This window comes from Schistocerca gregaria, chromosome 11 (genome assembly GCF_023897955.1).
Source record: "Schistocerca gregaria isolate iqSchGreg1 chromosome 11, iqSchGreg1.2, whole genome shotgun sequence".
NCBI classification, from domain to species: Eukaryota; Metazoa; Arthropoda; class Insecta; order Orthoptera; family Acrididae; genus Schistocerca; species Schistocerca gregaria.
The window spans coordinates 26,917,929-26,936,720 of record NC_064930.1 but is presented as its reverse complement, the minus strand read 5'-3'; the positions used below and the strand labels follow the sequence as shown (position 1 = coordinate 26,936,720).

General features: G+C 44.3%; 1 protein-coding gene across 1 annotated transcript in view; it reads left to right on the top strand.

Moving 5' to 3' along the window:
• Nucleotides 1-10,414, top strand: part of LOC126295497 (zinc finger protein ZFP2-like) — a 242,273-nt gene extending 231,859 nt beyond the window's left edge. Inside the window, exon 11 of the mRNA XM_049988076.1 lies at nucleotides 10,367-10,414. Coding sequence (XP_049844033.1) covers nucleotides 10,367-10,392 — 26 coding nt within the window. The 3' untranslated portion in view covers nucleotides 10,393-10,414. The remainder of the gene's footprint in view (nucleotides 1-10,366) is intronic.
• Nucleotides 10,415-18,792: the final 8,378 nt, after the last annotated feature.

The following is an 18,792-nucleotide window of genomic DNA, read 5'->3' as shown; positions in this document are numbered from 1 at the left end:
TATTTCTTGTGATTATGTTGAATAAATTATCACTTTATTCTACGTAAATTTGTGTAGATGGCACTACACATCTGTTGTAAGCGGACTATAACCTTTTATTACCATTTATCATTATTCATTTAATTCAAATTTGTGTTTATTTAAATTTCGCTTAACTGGCTAGTGATTTTATTCGATGAGAATACCACAATCTGAAATTATTGCTTCAGCTACCTCAGCCAATCAGCACGAAAGCTGGCGCGCACTGCTGAACCCTTCATAATGTCGAGACATTTTTGAACAATAACGCCCACTGGACGTACACCGTCCGACTACCAATCCCTTGATTTGGTGTATCACAAATATGGCTTCTCCTCAGGCAATCTGATTAGAGGAGCAGGGATAGATTTCCCAAAGATGGTAACCTCAAATTTTTCATTATTTATAGTCAATTGGCACTTTTCACACCATACAAATGTCTTATCTAAATTATTGTGCTACTGGTTTTGATCTTCTGAGGACTTCACTAGACAGTAAATGATAGCACCTTCTGCAAACATAGGGCTGCTCAGATTGTGTCTTAAATTATTTATATAGATCACGAACGGCTTATGGGATGTAACACTGCCTTGGGGAACGCCGGATCTTACTTTTGCTCTACTCTATTTTCCATCGCTTACTGTCTACTGTAACACTTCTGAGAGTAAATCACGAATTCAGTTGCACGGCTGATGAGCTATTTCACACGCAAGCAATTTGATTAGAAGTCTCCTGTGAAAAATAGTTCAAATGGCTCTAAGCGCCTATGGGACTCAACATCTAAGATCATCAGTCCCCTAGAACTTAGAACTACTTAAACCTAACTAACCTAAGGACATCACACACATCCGTGCCCGAGGCACGATTCGAAACTGCGACCGCAACAGCAGCACTACGGTTCAGGACTGAAGCGCCTAGAAACGCTCGGCCACAGCGGCCGGCAGTCTCCTGTGAGGAACCATCTCAGAAGCCTTCTGGAAACCTAAAAATGTTTCTACCGTCCCTGCTTGTGAGAAGGTACACTGACCCAGGAAACTAATGCTTGCCAGCCACATCTTTAAAATCTAAGCCCCAATTTTAATGTTTGCTGCAGTAGGCGGGAGGAGGGGGGGGGGGGGGGGGGGGAAGGGATGGGCGGTTTACTCTCCATCCTTACACTTCCCCATACCATACCGAGTAAGGTGACACAAGGTTCATTCACAAGAAAAACTCGATGCCTTCAAATCCGTACATAGGAATTTGTAAGTGTTGTTTATGGATGAAAGAAAAAAGGGGGTTGGGTTTTATGACGTTGCCAATTGGGACAACAATTAGAATTTGGTATCATATAATGCTTCAAAATCCTAAAATGTTCATTTTCTCACTTCATACTGGAACAAGTGCTGTGAAACGAGAGAAGAAAATGAAGTATATGCTTCTCAGAAAATCTATTTACATGTGTACTGCTATCGAGTCCAGAAAAGCTATACTATGTGATGAAAACTAGGCAGACACCCCCCCAAAACATACGTTTTTCATATTAGGTGCAATGTGCTGCCACCTATTGTCAGGTACTCAGAATCAGCGACCTCAGTAGTCATCAGACATCGTGAGAGATCAGAATGGGGCGCTCGGCTGAAGTCACGGACTTCGAACGTGGTCAGGTGACTGGGTGTCGCTTGGGTCAGGCGACATTTCCACACTCCTACGCGTCCTGAGGTCCGCTGTGATAGTGAAGTGGAAACGTGAGGGGACACGTACAGCACAAAAGCGTACAGGCCGACCTCGTCTGTTGACCGACAGAGACCGCCGACAGTTGAAGAGGGTCGTGATGTGTAATAGGCAGACACCTATCCAGACCTTCACACGGGAATTCCAAACTGCATCAGGATCCACTGCAAGTACTGTGACAGTTAGGCGGGAGGTCAGAAAACTTGGATTTGATGGTCGAGCATCTGCTCGGAAGCCACACAACACGATGGTAAATGCCAAACGACACCTCGCTAGGTGTAAGGAGCGTAAACATTGGACTATTGAACAGTGGTAAAACGCCATGTAGAATGACGAATCAGGGTACACAATGTGGCGATCCGATGCAGGGCGTGGGTATGGCGAATTCCCCGTGAACGTCATCTGCCAGCGTGTGTAGTGCCAACAGTAAAATTCTGAGGCGGTGGTGTTATGGTGCGGTTGTGTTTCTCATGGAGGGGGCTTGCACCCCTTCTTGCTTTGCGAAGCACTATCGCAGCACAGGGACGGCAATTGCACCTTTCAACACGATCGAGCACCTGTTCATAATGCATGGCCTGTGGAGAAGTGGTTACACGACAGTAACACCCCTGCAATGGACTGGCCTGCACAGAGTCCTGACCTGAATCCTACAGAACTCGTTTGGGATATTTTGGAACGCCGAATTCGTGCCACGCCTCACCGACCGACATCGATACCTCTCCTCAGTGCAGCACTCCGTGAAGAATGAGCTGTCATCAAGACTAAGGGTGTGCCAACATCGTACTGAATTCCAGCGTTATCAACGGCGGGCGCCACGAACTTGTAAGTCAGTTTCAGCCAGGTGCCCGGATGCTTTTGATCACACAGTGTATTTAATTCGTTTTGATGCAGGTTAGATATGAGTTAGTGTTCGAATGTGGATCCATCCCATGTTATACGCGGAATGGCCTCTAGACGTGAACCCACAATACGTATGTCCAGCACAGGGTTCCAAAGTGCATCCACCCTACACTATACACGGAACGCTGTCTAGAGGAGGATCCACAATGCATTACGTCTGGTATAGAGTTCGAGGGTGGATCCACCAGTGATAGGACAGACTCAGTTTTACGGGAGCCGCAGACATACAGACATAGACATACAGAAAATATAGCAAATACAGTGCATCCCGAGAAATAGGGCTGGTTGTGAAGTGACTGGGTGCGTTCTAGTACAGAGCTATACTATATCCTCCGATTAACGTGCTGTTTTATCTCGTACTTAAAAATAATAGACATGAAAGGCTGTCTCCCTCCATCCAACAGACGTCTGGCACGCAAAATAGCCGAACTGAAACGATCACGTGTCATCATCGTGAATCTTTCAGTGTGTAAAAGGAAGTGCGATAGGCACATTAGGGTGCTTCGTTTCGTTGTTATTACTGGAGAATCTAGACAATCTTGTTACGAAATATCAGTAATATAACTTGCATCAAAGATGTTATACTCTTTAGCAGGAGGAATTCAAATGTGCTTAAACCCCCTAGAGAGCCGTTTTTCGTTGAGTTTTTCGCTATTAGCAGGGCTGTTGCACTGTCGAAGATATCGTACAAGTGGCTGAAATCGGGAGTTCCCGATTGGTGATGTACATGGAGAGTCTGTGTGTGTGTGTGTGTCTGTGTGTAGAGCTGTCAGTGGCGGAAGGTTGTGGTTCGAATCCATAACACGCTAACTGTTCGTCTATAAATTAGGCAGGTGGGGAGACGCGGTCTGACTGTAGAGGGAAGGGAAACATTTACTGTCCAGGATGCTAAGTGCAGTCGACACACTGTCACTTAACAAATAACTTATTATTAGGGCAAAAAAATACCCTAAATTTGCAGTTTGTAGATGTCCTCACAGGGTTGTGGGCATGTATCAGAGTTGAAAGGTATAAACAGAAGTAGCGAAGCTCACCTGGTAAGCAGTGAGAGCATATACTTATGGGGAAAATATCCGAGCAGCAACAGAAATCAACTCTGCACACATGTCAGCCGACTGCTGCAGGTACCCACACTACACAGTGCAAGTCAAATGAACAGACAACACTATTTCCAGACTTGGAGTTTTAACCAACTGCATCACTACTTCAGTCTGCAGACAGACTCTGTGATGTATAGTAGTAGCACACAGACATTGTTTACAGACTTTGACTTTCTAATGTATCCGTCATCTGCACCACTTTAGGTTCAAATGGTTCAAATGGCTCTGAGCACTGTGGGACTTAACTTCTGAGATCATCACTCCCCTAGAACTTAGAACTACTTGAACCTAACTAACCTAAGGACAGCACACACATCCATGGCCGAGGCAAGAATGGAACCGGCGACCGTACCGGTCACACGGTTCCAGGCTGAAGCGCCTAGAACCGCTCGGCCACTCCGGCCGGCACCACTTTAGGTACGAAGCGACTGTTGTTATCCTTTTCATGATGGTGCTGTCCAAAATGTGTGCATTTAGATCATTGGGGAGAGAGGATTTGTTAGGAACTTTTTAGTAGGATGGCATATAAGACACGCAAGTACCCTCGTATAAAATCATACAACTTATTGGTATGTCAGCAATATGACCATATAAATACGGAGAATTATAGAAAAAATATGAAAAAGACATAATATCGGTAAAACTCGAGAAATTGATGAGAAATACGTAAAATTGAGGGAAATACGACGAAATATGTAAAATAGCGAAAACCTAGCAAGATTACGTAAACTGACTGAGAGTGCATAAAAGCTGAGAAAAAGTGCCATGAAATGCGAGGAATTGAGGTAAGTTGGGGGGAACGGGAGGGTACCCAGAAGCTCAAGACAGAGAAAAGCTTAAAAATTATGCTATGTCTGCATTTACTCTCATTTCCTCCCTCCACCAGTAAACTACTAAGGTTTTCGTAACACATACTTCAACAAAGGCAATAGAAGTATTGCACTGAAGCACTATATTAAAGATGGCAAAACATATGTCTCCCAATCAAGGACAACGTTCTCACACATGCTGTCGAATACACACTATGTGATCAAAAGTATCCGGACACCTAACTGGAAATGACTTACAAGTTCGTGGCGCCCTGCATCGGTAATGCTGGAATTCAATATGGTGTTGGCCCACCCTTAGCCTCGATGACAGCTTCCCCTCTCGCAGGCAGACGTTCAATCAGATGCTGGAAGGTTTCTTTGGGAATGGCAGCCCATTCTTCACTGAGTGCTGCACTGATGAAAGGTATCGATGTCGGTCGGTGAGGCCTGGCACGAAGTCGGCGTTCGAAAACATTCCAAAGGTATTCTATAGGATTCAGGTCAGGACTCTGTGCTGGCCAGTCCATTACATGGATGTTATTGTCGTGTAACCACTCCGCCACAGGCTTGTAGTTATGAACAGGTGCTCGATCGTGTTGAAAGATGTAGTCGCCATACTCGAATTGCTCTTCAGCAGTGGGAAGCAAGAAGGTGCTTAAAACATCAATGTAGGCCTGTGGTGTGATGGTGCCACGGAAAACAACAAGTGGTGCAAGCCCCCTCCGTGAAAAACACAACCACACCGTAACACCACCGCCTCCGAATTTTACTGTTGGCATTACACACGCTGGCAGATGACATTAACCGGGCATTCGCCATACCCACACACTGCCATCGGATCGCCACGTTGTGTACCGAGATTCGTCACTCCACACAACGTTTTTCCACTGTTCAATCGTCCAATTTTTACGCTCCTTACACCAAGCGAGGCTTCGTTTGGCATTTAGTGGCGTTATGTGTGGCTTACGAGCAGCCGCTCGTCCATGAAATCCATTTTTTCTCACCTCCCACCTAACTGTCATAGTACTTGCAGTGGATCCTGATGCAGCTTGGAGTTCCTGTCTGATGGTCTGGACAGATGTGTGCCTATTACACATTACGAGCCTCTTCAACTGTTGGCAGTCTCTGTCAGTCAACAGACGAGGTCGGCCTGTACGCTTTTGCGCTGTACGTGTCCCTTCACGTTTCCCCTTCACTATCTCATGTACACATGTATGACACAAGTGACACCCAATCACCTGACCATGTCCAAAGTCCATCCGCCGAGCGCCCCATTCTGCTCTCTCGCGATGTCTAATGACTACTGAGGTCGCTGATATGGAGTAATTGACAGTGGCAGCGCAATGCACCCTATGTGAAAAACGTATGTTTTTGGGGGTGTCCGGATACTTTTGATTAGTGAATTAGGATTGGTTCTCACAAGCAGTGTTATTCCATAATTATTAAGGAGATGAATCAGTGTGTTTAGCAAGTTCCTATATTATCCTACACATGAGCAAAACCAGCTAACATTATCTCATGAGTTGTGTGCGCAAGAGGAATGCTACCAGGGCCGTGGTGGCGCCACTGGGCACAGCGCGTCTCCTTCGTTTTCTTGCCGTCGTGCTTACTCGCTCATAAGAATTTGCTGCTGCTTCGTGTGCAGGGTGCGTGTGGTACCTCAATGTATGAGCTATCAAAAATATTCAAGTTCGTTGTTGATCGCTCTGTTTGGTAGTGAGGCCTGGCCACATCCACCAAAGCCGACACCACTGCTGACAGCCCTGACCGCCGTCACGAGTCTGACGGAACGAACGCACATTTCCAACTTAAAGAGGCGCATAAAGTCCATCAACTGCCTAAGAGACAGAACAACAGTCTCCAGACTTTGTCCTAGTTGGTTTATAAGCAGCTCCAATTGTGGAAACACACTGACGAAGCCGTCCTAGGACACCAGAATAGTGTAGAAGGAAGTAGTTTTATCATTTTAAAATTTGTCACCATAGAGAATGGGGTAACATACTTGTGGAATGGTTGTATGTGCGATGTTGGACAAACAGGTATATCCTCCATTAAAGTATTAAGAGCGTTGCATTCCACACGGCTAATACTTTGGAAACTGTATGCCTTTAACAGTATAGCATTTTTAGGTGCAGAACTGTGCAATAATCGGAGTGTGCGTTTATGCTCTATAATCACTTGTCTCATGTCAGTATCTTCCTGGTACTGGCTCTGGACAGTGGAATAATGCTTCAGGATCAATTGCACGGTTTATTTACGTGAAATGTTTCAAACTTCATATGTCTAGACCTCCATCATGTATGAACGGTCTGTTAGCAACGCGACATTTTCATGTCTACTGTGCACCGATAAGAGGTTCGACCCTCCTCGACACATACGCATCTGCGAGACCTTGTGCTTTTGGATGGGTACCGCGGCTAAGATTACTGTCGCAGGAAGGATTCGAGAAGGACAAAGTGGAAGGGATCTGTCAATCTCCGACTGTATGCTACAAACGCGACAACACTCTGTGGCGCCCATCCACACAGGGAAAGATGGCCAGTCGCAATAGTAAATTCTGAACTACGATCGATGCACTAGAAATATGTAGATAACCTCTTTGGATTGCTATAAGCCGCCGGCCAGGGTGGCCGAGCAGTTCTAGGCGCTACAGTCTGGAACCGCGCAACCGCTGCGGTCGCAGGTTCGAATCCTGCCTCGGGCACAGATGTGTGTGCTGTCCTTAGGTTAGTTAGGTTTAAGTAGTTCTAAGTTCTAGCGGACTGATGACCTCAGAAGTCAAGTCCCATAGTGCTCAGAGCCATTTGAACCATTTGATTGCTATAGGACGCTGTCTGGTATACTGTGGTGTACATGGTCGACTGGATGTACTGCACAGTCATCTAGCTGCATTTTCAGTCTAGTATATTGTACTTCCATAGTAGTGGAGGAGAGATTTAGCGATGATTTAGAAGCTAGAAAGCGTTCTACCGTGTCACTGAATGGGGTTGAAAGTATGGAACACTTGGTAATATTGCTGAAATTGATTGTGCTACCAACTGCAATGATTATTATAGTACATTGTCCCATATCGACAGTGTCGTTTCCATCCCTTCCATCCACTGGTATGCTGTTGATTGCCACATAGTGATTGACTGACACCACTTGTTTAATATGGACATCTGCTACTTGTCACTGTGGAAGATGAGATTAAATGTAGAGGTCATCAACTTCAGACAGCTGTTCGGAAATGTTGCTCAGTGCAGTGGACTCGTGTTGTTTGCATACGGTGTGATGCCTGTCACATTTCTTTCCACCAATAAAATAACAGTACCTCCTTTTATTTCTACTACCCTGTGCATGTTGCGAACAGCACTATCTGGAGATGGTCAACACGGTAACAGTAATCGTGTACATGGCCGCAATAAGAGGAAACAATGTTCTCGGTCTCTTTGAAACAGGAAACTGAGACTCTGCTACCCCATCACTGTGGAAAATACGAGAGTCACTCCAAAAGAAATTCACACTATTTTTTTAAAAATTCATCTTTTATTCTACATGTTCGAAAGTTTTACAGTGTGTAGATATATCCTTTAGGTACAATATTTTCATTTCTCCACATAATTTTCATCCCTCTCAACTGCCTCACGCTATCTTGGAACCCGCGCCTGTATACCCGCATGGTAAAATTCTGGACCAACCTGTTGGAGCCACTGTTTGGCAACGTGCACAAGGGGATCATCTCCAAACCTTGTGCCACGAAGAGAGCCTTTCAGTTTCCCAAAGAGATGAGAGTCACATGAAGCCAGATCAGGACTGTGAGGTGGGTGTTTCAATGTAGTCCATCTGAGTTTTGTGATCGCTTCCATGGTTTCTTGACTGACATGTGGCCGTGCATTGCTGTGCAACAGCAAAACATCCTGCTTTTGCCGATGTGGTCGAACACGACTCAGTCCAACTCATAGTTTCTTCAGTGCCGTCACATATGCATCAGAATTTATGGTGGTTCGACTTGGCACGATGTCCACAAGTAAGAGTCCTTCATAATCGAAAAACACGGTAGCCATAACTTTTCCAGCAGAAGGTGTGGTTTCGAATTTTTTTTTCTTGGGTGAATTTTCATGATGCCGCTCCACTGATTGCCTCTTCGTCTCTGGTGAAAAATGATGGAGCCATGTTTCATCACCTGCCACAATTCTTCCAAGAAATTCATCTCCACCATTCTCGTACTGTATCAAACGTCCGCTGCATGCCGTTTTTCTTGTTTCTTTGTGATCCACAGTCAACATCTTGGGAACCCACCTGGCACAGACCTTTTTTAACGCCAACACTTTTAGTATTCTGCTAAAACTTCCTTCCCCTATCCCAACGTAGCGTGACAATTCGTTCACTGCGATGCGTCTGTCAGCAGTCACCAATTCGTTACCTCCCTGCACATTGTCTGGAGTGTGTGCAGCACGAGGCCTGCCGCTGCCAGGACAATCCTCAATATTGCCGTGCCCGCTTTCATCACGTAACCTCCTTACCCACCGACTAACTGTTCTGCGATCGACAGCAGCGTCTCTGTAGACCTTTTTCAACTTCTTGTGTATGTTTCCCACTTTCTCGTTTTCACAGCATAGGAATTCTATGACAGCACGTTGCTTCTGACGAACGTTAAGTGTAGCAGCCATCTTGAAGACATGCTGTGACGGCGCCACTCACGGGAACAGGTTGAACTTAGTTTGAAAACAAGCGGGAAGGATGTGTCTACACACTGTAAAACTTTCACACATGCAGAATGAAAACTGTATTTTTACAAAAATAGTGTGCATTTCTTTTGGAGTGACCCTTGTAAGATTAATTGTATAAAGGTCATCACCTTTGCACAGCGCTTTGGTAACACCCCACAATGCCACAACATCTTCCACATTTTTGTGAATAAGGAACATCGAATCTGTCTTTTATTTCTACCATCCTGTACGTTGTGGGGGCAATATAGTTTACACTCCGCGATGTACAGATTTCTGTGAGAGCCAATGGATCGAAACGTGTTAATGTCGGTTGAGTACCTGACTCAGATCTTGCAGTCATAGCAGGAAAACAAAAATACGGTGGTGTACAAAGGCTGTAGTCATACACAGCTTGGATGCATTACAGCTGAAACAGCTCTGCATCAAACTGCTTATGAAACCCTCTTTTGTGATTGACAGTCTACGGGATATGGTCTTCCTCCAGTACAGGCAACAAAGCTTTATAAAAGTCTGTGCGACTGACTTCGACCACTGGCGACCTGCTCCAATAGAGAAATACACGTATACGTAATATGGCCGACGTCAACACGCAGATGGTATTTGTTTTTCGACATGTTGGAAGAGAGAGATGTGGTAAAATCATATATGGCGACGTAACAGGTTCTATTACAAGAAATGGTAAGACTGAATAAAGTATGAATATAGGTAGTTCATAGTTTTTTTCTACCTAATCTGGATGGTAGAAAATAATGATGCGAAGTGCTCTCGAACATAATAAATAAATGTATAGATGCTGACTTGTATCGGTGTTTCATATATCTGAAATGAATGTAATGCCCTCGTGCATGACAATTTGTAATTTGTAATTTGAACACACAGAGTGCTCTCAAACTACACCGATGTACTCATAAAACTAATGGAATTCGACTGTATCTACTCTCGTCAAATCGTGACTGTTTTTATTATTGTCATCACGATTGTGTGCTTAAAATATGTAATACTGTAAGTGCTGCATTGTTAATACTTCGTAACCTCTAATTATAATGTATCCAAACACTTGAATTTCAGCTCCTTGTGGAACCTAGCAATGATAGTGTTTTCTCCTACATATGATTAGATTGGGCGAAACAGGCTGCTCTGTGACGACCAAATTGCTCACTGAAACAACAGCACGAGAACCTGCTGCTGACGGCCAGCTGGATGTTCACTTCTCCTTCAAGTACAGCTGACAGAAACTTTACACACATGTCGGTAGAGGCGAGTTATCCACCAAAAGTGTCAGATGTTAACACACATATGGTATTTGCTTTCAGTGTATCACTGAAATCTTATAGGGTTCTCACGATTTGTTTTTTGTGTTTTGTAAACATTGTGTTTGATTTATTGTTTATTGATCCATTTCATCTACAGCTGCACAATGTGAAAGAGATATTTGGATTATTTTGTTAATATTAACATTTTTACATATAATATACCTTTGTACACAATAACACACATTAATATATCAATTAATGATGAATACTTAAATAAATGTTGTTACGCTATATACAGAGAGATAAAATACAAATCTTCTTCTGAATGAGACTACAAAAATTTAGTTTTGTAGGTATTCACTTACTGTGTAAAAGCTGTGTTATACCATTGCACTGGTAAAATGGGACCTGCCACAGTGCACAAAACAACAACATCCTCTTGAATTATAGCTTGCTGTTGCCAAACGTAAAGTGATTGTGTTTTTTTCGACATGTGAACAGGTAGCAGGAAAGACTGTGTTCCGTTATGTTATCTCACGTCTAAAATGTTTGTAATACCCAAGTACTTGGCAATTTCTTTACAGAGTGATCCGAGCGCCAGAGATACTCTCAAACCATGTAATTTTGTCCATCAACCTGAAAGAAATCAGTTAATAGAGATGTTTCGTTAGACTATTTTTTTCAACAGAGTTTCGATTCTCACGTTTTGTGTCCTCCAATGAAAGATTCTAAATAACAAGGACATTGTGCAGTGGCTGGAGGTTTTTGCAGCTAACTAGTGGGAGGTTTTTCGATGTCAGGCAGGGCGGGCATGCACAGCAGGTGTGAGACAGTTTAATGTGTCGCCAGAGAGCTCCGACCTCCGCACTTCGGCGACAGTGCTGCAGCTTTTTCTCACATAGTTGGATGTTACAGAATATTGGCAGATGGGAGAGAGGGAGAGAGAGAGAGAGAGAGAGAGAGAGAGAGAGAGATGTGGCTTTTATTCTGCAGTCGAACGTGAAAGAACGGCTGTTCAGATGCCGTTCTATACTGGTAATTCAATTGTCTGAAAAGAATGTAATGCCCTTGTGCACAACAATTTATAATTTGAACATAAGGAATGCTCTCAAACTATACCAATTTTGTTTATAGAACTAAAAGAAAATGGACTACGCCTATTTTTATTGAAACAATACTGTTTTTATTGTCATCGCGATTGTGTTTTTTTTAATACACACAAAAAAAGTTTTGCATCACCCCAGTTCTCAGAACTCCTGAAGATAGACGATGACTGGATATTGTATCACAGACACAGTCCCTTTGACTGTTCAGTGGTGTCCTTAAACCCGCCCAAAGATGTATACAACCATGCATAAGGAGCGGCTATGAGATGGAGGGGGTGCAACAGTCGAACAGTTTCAATCATTCCAGCCGGAAGGAGGTGCACAGGTCGTGTTGTCTGTAGTTCAACCGTGCCTAGACGGCCAATACCGCGGTTCGATCGCGTCCGCATTGTTACTTTGCGCCAGGAAGGGCTCTCAAAAAGGCACGTGTCCAGGCGCCTCGGAGTCAACCAAAGCGATTTTGTTCGGACATGGATGAGATACAGAGAGACAGAAACTGTCGATGACAAGCCTCGCTCAGGATGCCCGAGGGCTACTACTGCAGTGGATGACCGTTACCTACGGATTACACCTCAGAGGAACCCTGACAGCAAGGCCAACATGTTGAATAATGCTTTTGGTGTTACGACCCAAAATGTACACAATAGGCTGTACGATGCGCAACTTCACTCCCAACGTCCATGGCGAGGTCCATCTTTGCAACCACAACACCACGCAGCGCAGTACATGTGGACCAAACAACATGCCGAATGGACCACTCAGGATTGGCATCGTGTTCTCTTCACCAATGAGTGCTGCATATGCCTTCAACCGGACAATTGTTGGAGACATGTCTGGAGGCAATCTGGTCAGGCTGAACGCCTTAGCCACAATGTCCACTGAGTGCAGCAAGGTGGAGGTTTCCTGCTGTTTTGGGATGCTGTTATGTGGGGTCGACATACACTGCTGGAGCTCACGGTAGGTGCCATAACGGCAGTACGATACGTGAACGCCACCCTCTGACCGATACTGCAACCATATTGGCAGCATATTGGTGAGGCATTCGTCTTCGTGGACGACAGTTGGCGCCCCCATCGTGCACATCTTGTGAATGACTTCCTTCAGGATAACGACATCACTCGACTAGAGTGACCAGCATGTTCTCCAGACATGAACCCTATCGATCGTGCCTGGGATAGATCTAAAAGAGGTGTTTATGGACGACGTGAACCACGAAACTCTCTGAGGGGTCTACGCCGAATCGTCGTTATGGAGTGGGACAATCTGGACCGACAGTGCCTTGATGAACTCGTGGATAGTATGCCACAACGAATTCAGGCATGCATCAATGCAAGAGGATGAGCTACTGGGTATCACAGGTACCAGTGTGTACAGCAATCTGGACCACCACCACCTCTGATGAGGGTTACGTAAGCAAGGTCACTCCGCCGCTATATAAGCGGGCTGTGCATGCCAGCAGAACCATTCTGCTGTGAGCTCTATCTGCAACAGCATTGAAGCACTATGCCCCATAGATGTGTGTATCGTCAACGGCGCCACCGCGTGCCCATCTACAAACACATTATCAGCCTGGAAAATTAACTTGGAGGAAATGGAACTGCACAAGCTGTTATATTGAATGGACCTCTATTCTTTCGAGGATGCAGGGTTAATTTTACCCTGGACGTTGCTACTGGAAATTCTGGTAGTGTTTGGTTTACACTGGCCATAGTCCACTGTGAAAATGCACCACTTCCTGGCCTGGAATCTTTCGCCGATCGAGATGTCATCGCCTACAAGACCTAGAATTGTGGAATAGATCCCAAGACGCAAAGCAGATCTAGTTATGTATGTAGTAATTGCCATTTACATTGTATACTTGCTCCTGTAGAAAAGCTAGTAATGATGAAAAAATACAGGTATGTATGAAAGGTCTTGGTGTACTTCCCGATGTTTATGTTGATTTCCAATTTTCTGTACAGGTTCCGGAACTGTAGGAACAGAGGTGATGCAAAACTTTTTTTCATGTGTGTTGAATCTAGATGCTCGCGTATGTGAGGTGCATTAACAATGAAGACGACTGTTACACTGAAATGTCTTTCCTCGCAGAACAGTGGGAGCCAGCGGAAGCAACCAGTTATAGCAAGGGGGTGCTGTCGCAGCTGCACTCTCAGACAAAGAACTTGCAGTCAGGATAGCCGGCATTTATCTCGTTTTCTTCTGTGGCCTGCTGATGGCCGCCAGACATGCGCTCTGCTGGGGAAGTTGCTCTGACCACAACTGGCCAAAGGCTCTGCTTGCTGGCCGAAGACTGTGATGGCAGTTGGTGGAGGGAGGTGGACGATGGAGGAAGACGGCAGTGGACGTTAGAAAAAGCATTCTGGAGAGTTGACTGGAATTTGTTGTTGTTCCAGAGGGGTCGTCTCTGCCTGGCACCAGCATCTTGTCAGTTGAATTCCAGACAAAAATAAAGATACTACCTTCCATTTGTGCCTTTTTCCCACTAGCCTGTAGGTGAAGGTATCATTCTATGTAGAGTTTGAGTACATCTGGGACTAGGTTCAAGTGGTAATGTGAAATTTCTTCCAACAGGGTAACACCAGTTGTATGACGTCAATTTTTCAGCTGCATTGCGATTTTAGACGCTCCTTGCATAACGCTATACATATTGTTGTGTAATTAGGACCGGTCTTTACTTAATTTTTTCCCACCCAAAGTATATACAATTACCGAATCTAACCTTCCTGACTTGTATCTGGACAGTTTCCCTGTGTTGGGATACGAGTCCCAGAAACGGCACCGCCAATTTGGATTTCCCTCCAGTTCCCCAGTGGGGGAGAGGGGGGGGGGGTGGAGTGGTAAGTCAGCAAAGCCTTGGGACAAAGAAATTCCCATCACCTTTTGAAGTTCCCGCCAAAATTGGAAATTCTGCCAATAGGACAAATTGGAAGACATTTGCAGGGGCAGATGTGGACTCTGACCATAATTTATTGGTTATTAAGTGTAGATTAAAACTGAAGAACTCCAAAAAGGTGGGAATTTAAGGAGATGGGTCCTGGATAAACTGACTATGCCAGAGGTTGTAGAGAGTTTCAGGGAGAGCATAAGGAAACAACTGACGGGAATGGGGGAAAGAAATACAGTAGAAGAAGAATTGGTAGCTCTGAGGGATGAAGTAGTGAAGGCAGCAGAGGACCAGGTAGGTCAAAAGAGGGCTGGTAGAAATCCTTGGGTAACAGAAGAAATATTGAATTTAATTGATGAAAGGAGAAAATATAAAAATGCAGTAAATGAAGCAGGCAAAAAGGAATACAAACGTCTCAAAAATGACATCGACAGGAAGTGCAAAATAGCTAAGCAGGGATGGCTAGAGGACAAATGTAAGGATATAGAGGCTTATCTCACTAGGGGTAAGATAGATACTGCCTACAGGAAAATTAAAGAGACCTTTAGAGATAAGAGAACCACTTGTATGAACATCAAGAGCTCAGATGGAAACCCAGTTCTAAACAAAGAAGGAAAAGCATAAAGGTGGAAGGAGTATATACAGGGTCTATACAAGAGCGATGCTCTTGAGGACTGGAAGAGGATGTAGATGAGGATGAAATGGGAGATACGATGCTGCGTGACGAGTTTGACAGAGCACTGAAATACCTGGGTCGAAACAAGGCCCCGGGAGTAGACAACATTCCATTAGAACTACTGACGGCCTTGGGAGAGCTAGTCCTGACAAAACTCTACCATCTGGGGAGCAAGATGTATGAGACAGGTGAAATACCCTCAGACTTCAAGAAGAATATAAAAATGCCAATCCCAAAGAAAGCAGGTGTTGACACATGTGAAAATTACCGAACTATCAGTTTAATAAGTCACGGCTGCAAGGTACTAACGCGAATTCTTTACAGACGAATGGAAAACTAGTAGAAGCCGACTTCGGGGAAGATCAGTTTGGATCCCGTAGAAATATTGGAACACGTGAGGCAATACTGACCCTATGACGTATCTTATAAGCTAGATTAAGGAAAGGCAAATCTACGTTTCTAGCATTTGTAGACTTAGAGAAAGCTTTTGACAATGTTGACTGGAATACTCTCAAATTCTGAAGGCGGCAGGGGTTAAAATACAGGGAGCAAAAGGCTATTTACAATTTGTACAGAAACCAGATGGCAGTTATAAGAGTCGAGGGGCATGAAAGGGAAGCAGTGGTTGGGAAGGGAGTGAGACAGTGTTGTAGTCTGGCCCCGATGTTATTCAATCTGTATATTGAGCAAGCAGTAAAGGAAACAAAAGATCAATTCGGAGTAGGTATTAAAATCCACGGAGAAGAAATAAAAACTTTGAGGTTCGCCGATGACATTGTAATTCTGTCAGAGACAGCAAAGGACTTGGAAGAGCAGTTGAACGGAATGGATAGTGTCTTAAAAGTGGGATATAAGATGAACATCTACAAAAGCAAAGCGAGGATAATGGAATGTAGTCAAATTAAGTGAGGTGATACTGAGGGAATTAGATTAGGAAATGAGACACTTAAAGTAGTAAAGGAGTTTTGCTATTTGGGGAGCAAAATAACATGATGGTCGAAGCAGAGAGGATATGAAATGTAGACTGGCAATGGCAAGGAAAGCGTTTCTGAAGAAGAGATATTTGTTAGCATTGAGAGAACTACACAGCAAACATAAACATAGCCAAAGCCTTGCAGACAAACAAAAATTACACGTAGCGAAATGTAGTGTGAGGAGGGCTTTGCGAGAGGCGTTCAATGAATTCGAAAGTAAAGTTCTGTGTACTGACTTAGCAGAAAATCCTAAGAGATTTTGGTCTTATGTCAACGTGGTAGGTGGATCGAAACAAAGTGTCCAGACACTCTGTGACCAAAATGGTTCTGAAACAGAGGATGACAGACTAAAGGCTGAAATACTAAATGTCTTTTTTCATAGCTGTTTCACAGAGGAAGACTGCACTGTAGTTTCTTCTCTAGATTGTCGCACAGATTACAAAATGGTAGATATCGAAATAGATGACAGAGGGATAGAGAAACAATTAAAATCGCTAAAAAAAGGAAAGGTCGCTGGAACTGATGGGATACCAGTTCGATTTTACACAGAGTACGCGAAGGAACTTGCCTCCTCCTTGCAGCGGTGTACCGTAGGTCTCTAGAAGAGCGAAGCGTTCCAAAGGATTGGAAAAGGGCACAGGTCATCCCCGTTTTCAAGAAGGGACGTCGAACAGATATGCAGAACTATAGACCTATATCTTTAACGTCGATCAGTTGTAGAAGTTTGGAACACATATTATGTTCGAGTATAATGACTTTTCTGGAGACTAGAAATCTACTCTGTAGGAATCAGCATGAGTTTCGAAAAAGACGGTCGTGTGAAACCCAGCTCGCGCTATTCGTCCACGAGACTCAGAGGGCCATAGACACGGGTTCACAGGTAGATGCCGTGTTTCTTGACTTCGCAAGGTGTTTGATACAGTTCCCTACGGTCGTTTAATTGACAAAGTAAGAACGTATGGACTGTCAGACCAATTGTGTGATTGGATTGAAGAGTCCCTAGATAACAGAACGCAGCATGTCATTCTCAATGGAGAGGTGTCTTCCGAAGTAAGAGTGATTTCAGGTGTGCCGCAGGGGAGTGTCATAGCACCGTTGCTATTCACAATATACATAAATGACCTTCTGGGTGATATCGGAAGTTCACTGAGGCTTTTTGCAGATGATGTTGTGGTATATCGAGAGGTTGTAATAATGGAAAATTGTACTGAAATGCAGGAGAATCAGCAACGAATTGACGCATGGTGCAGAGAATGGCAATTGAATCTCATTGTAGACAAGTGTAATGTGCTGCGAATACATAGATCCCTTATCATTTAGCTACAAAGTAGCAGGTCAGCAGCTGGAAGCAGTTAATTCCATAAATTATCTGGGAGTACGCATTAGGAGTGATTTAAAATGGAATGATCATATAAAGTTGATTGTCGGTAAAGCAGATGCCAGACTGAGATTAATTGGAAGAATCCTAAGGAAATGCAATCCGAAAACAAAGGAAGTAGGTTACAGTACGCTTGTTCGCCCACTGCTCGAATACTGCTCAGCAGTGTGGCATCCGTACCAGATAGGGTTGATAGAAGAGAGAGAGAAGATCCAACGGAGAACAGCGCGCTTCGTTACAGGATCATTTAGTAATCGTGAAAGCGTTACGGAGATGATAGATAAACTCCAGTGGAAGACTCAGCAGGAGAGTCGCTCAGTAGCTCGGTACGGGCTTTTGTTGAAGTTTCGAGAACATACCTTCACCGAAGAGTCAAGCAGTATATTGCTCCCTCCTACATATATCTCGCGAAGAGACCATGAGGATAAAATCAGAGAGATTAGAGCCCACACAGAAGCATACCGACAATCCTTCTTTCCGCGTACAGTACGAGACTGGAATAGACGGGAGAACCGATAGAGGTACTCTGGGTACCCTCCGCCATACACCGTCAGGTGGCTTGCGGAGGATGGATGTAGCTGTGGATGTAGAGTATAGATTTAAGTGTCAGGAATCGTCCTCAGAATGAGACGGAGGAGATTTGTGTTCAACCTCCCGTCGACATCGAGATCATTAGAGACGAAGCACAAGCTTGGACCAAGGAAGGATGGAGACAGAAATCGGCCGCGCCCTTTCAAAGGAACCACCCCAGCATTTGCCTGAAGCGGTTTAGAGAAATCATGGTAAACCTAATCGGGTATGGCCGGCCGTGGGTTTTAACCGACATGTACCCTCAGAACGGACTCCTAAGGTGAACTTTTAAAAGCCAGCCATATCTGTTCACTTGGTCTGTGTCGTCTGGTATGATGCTTCACCTCAGCACTTCCCATCTGCATAAAATTCCTGTACCACCTGGGTTTCGACGTCCGCAAGGGCGTTGGTTCCTATATAATTTTCGAAGTTCCTTTGAACCTGTGTGTTCTGTCTGGTCTGAATAAACCATTCCACTCTTTGTACCGAGCCTTTCGTCGAACCGTTGACATTAAGCTTCACCCACGATTTCCTGGAACACACGCAAACAAAACTTTGTGAGTTTATGTGTCTCATAAGCCAAACAGGGTGTGAATGTCTTAATTAGTTTGGATGCTGTACCACATTGAAGTTGTACTGTACGTTTTGAGACATCTTGTAGTTCTCACACACATTCATAAAAAAGACACATCTATGCGAAAT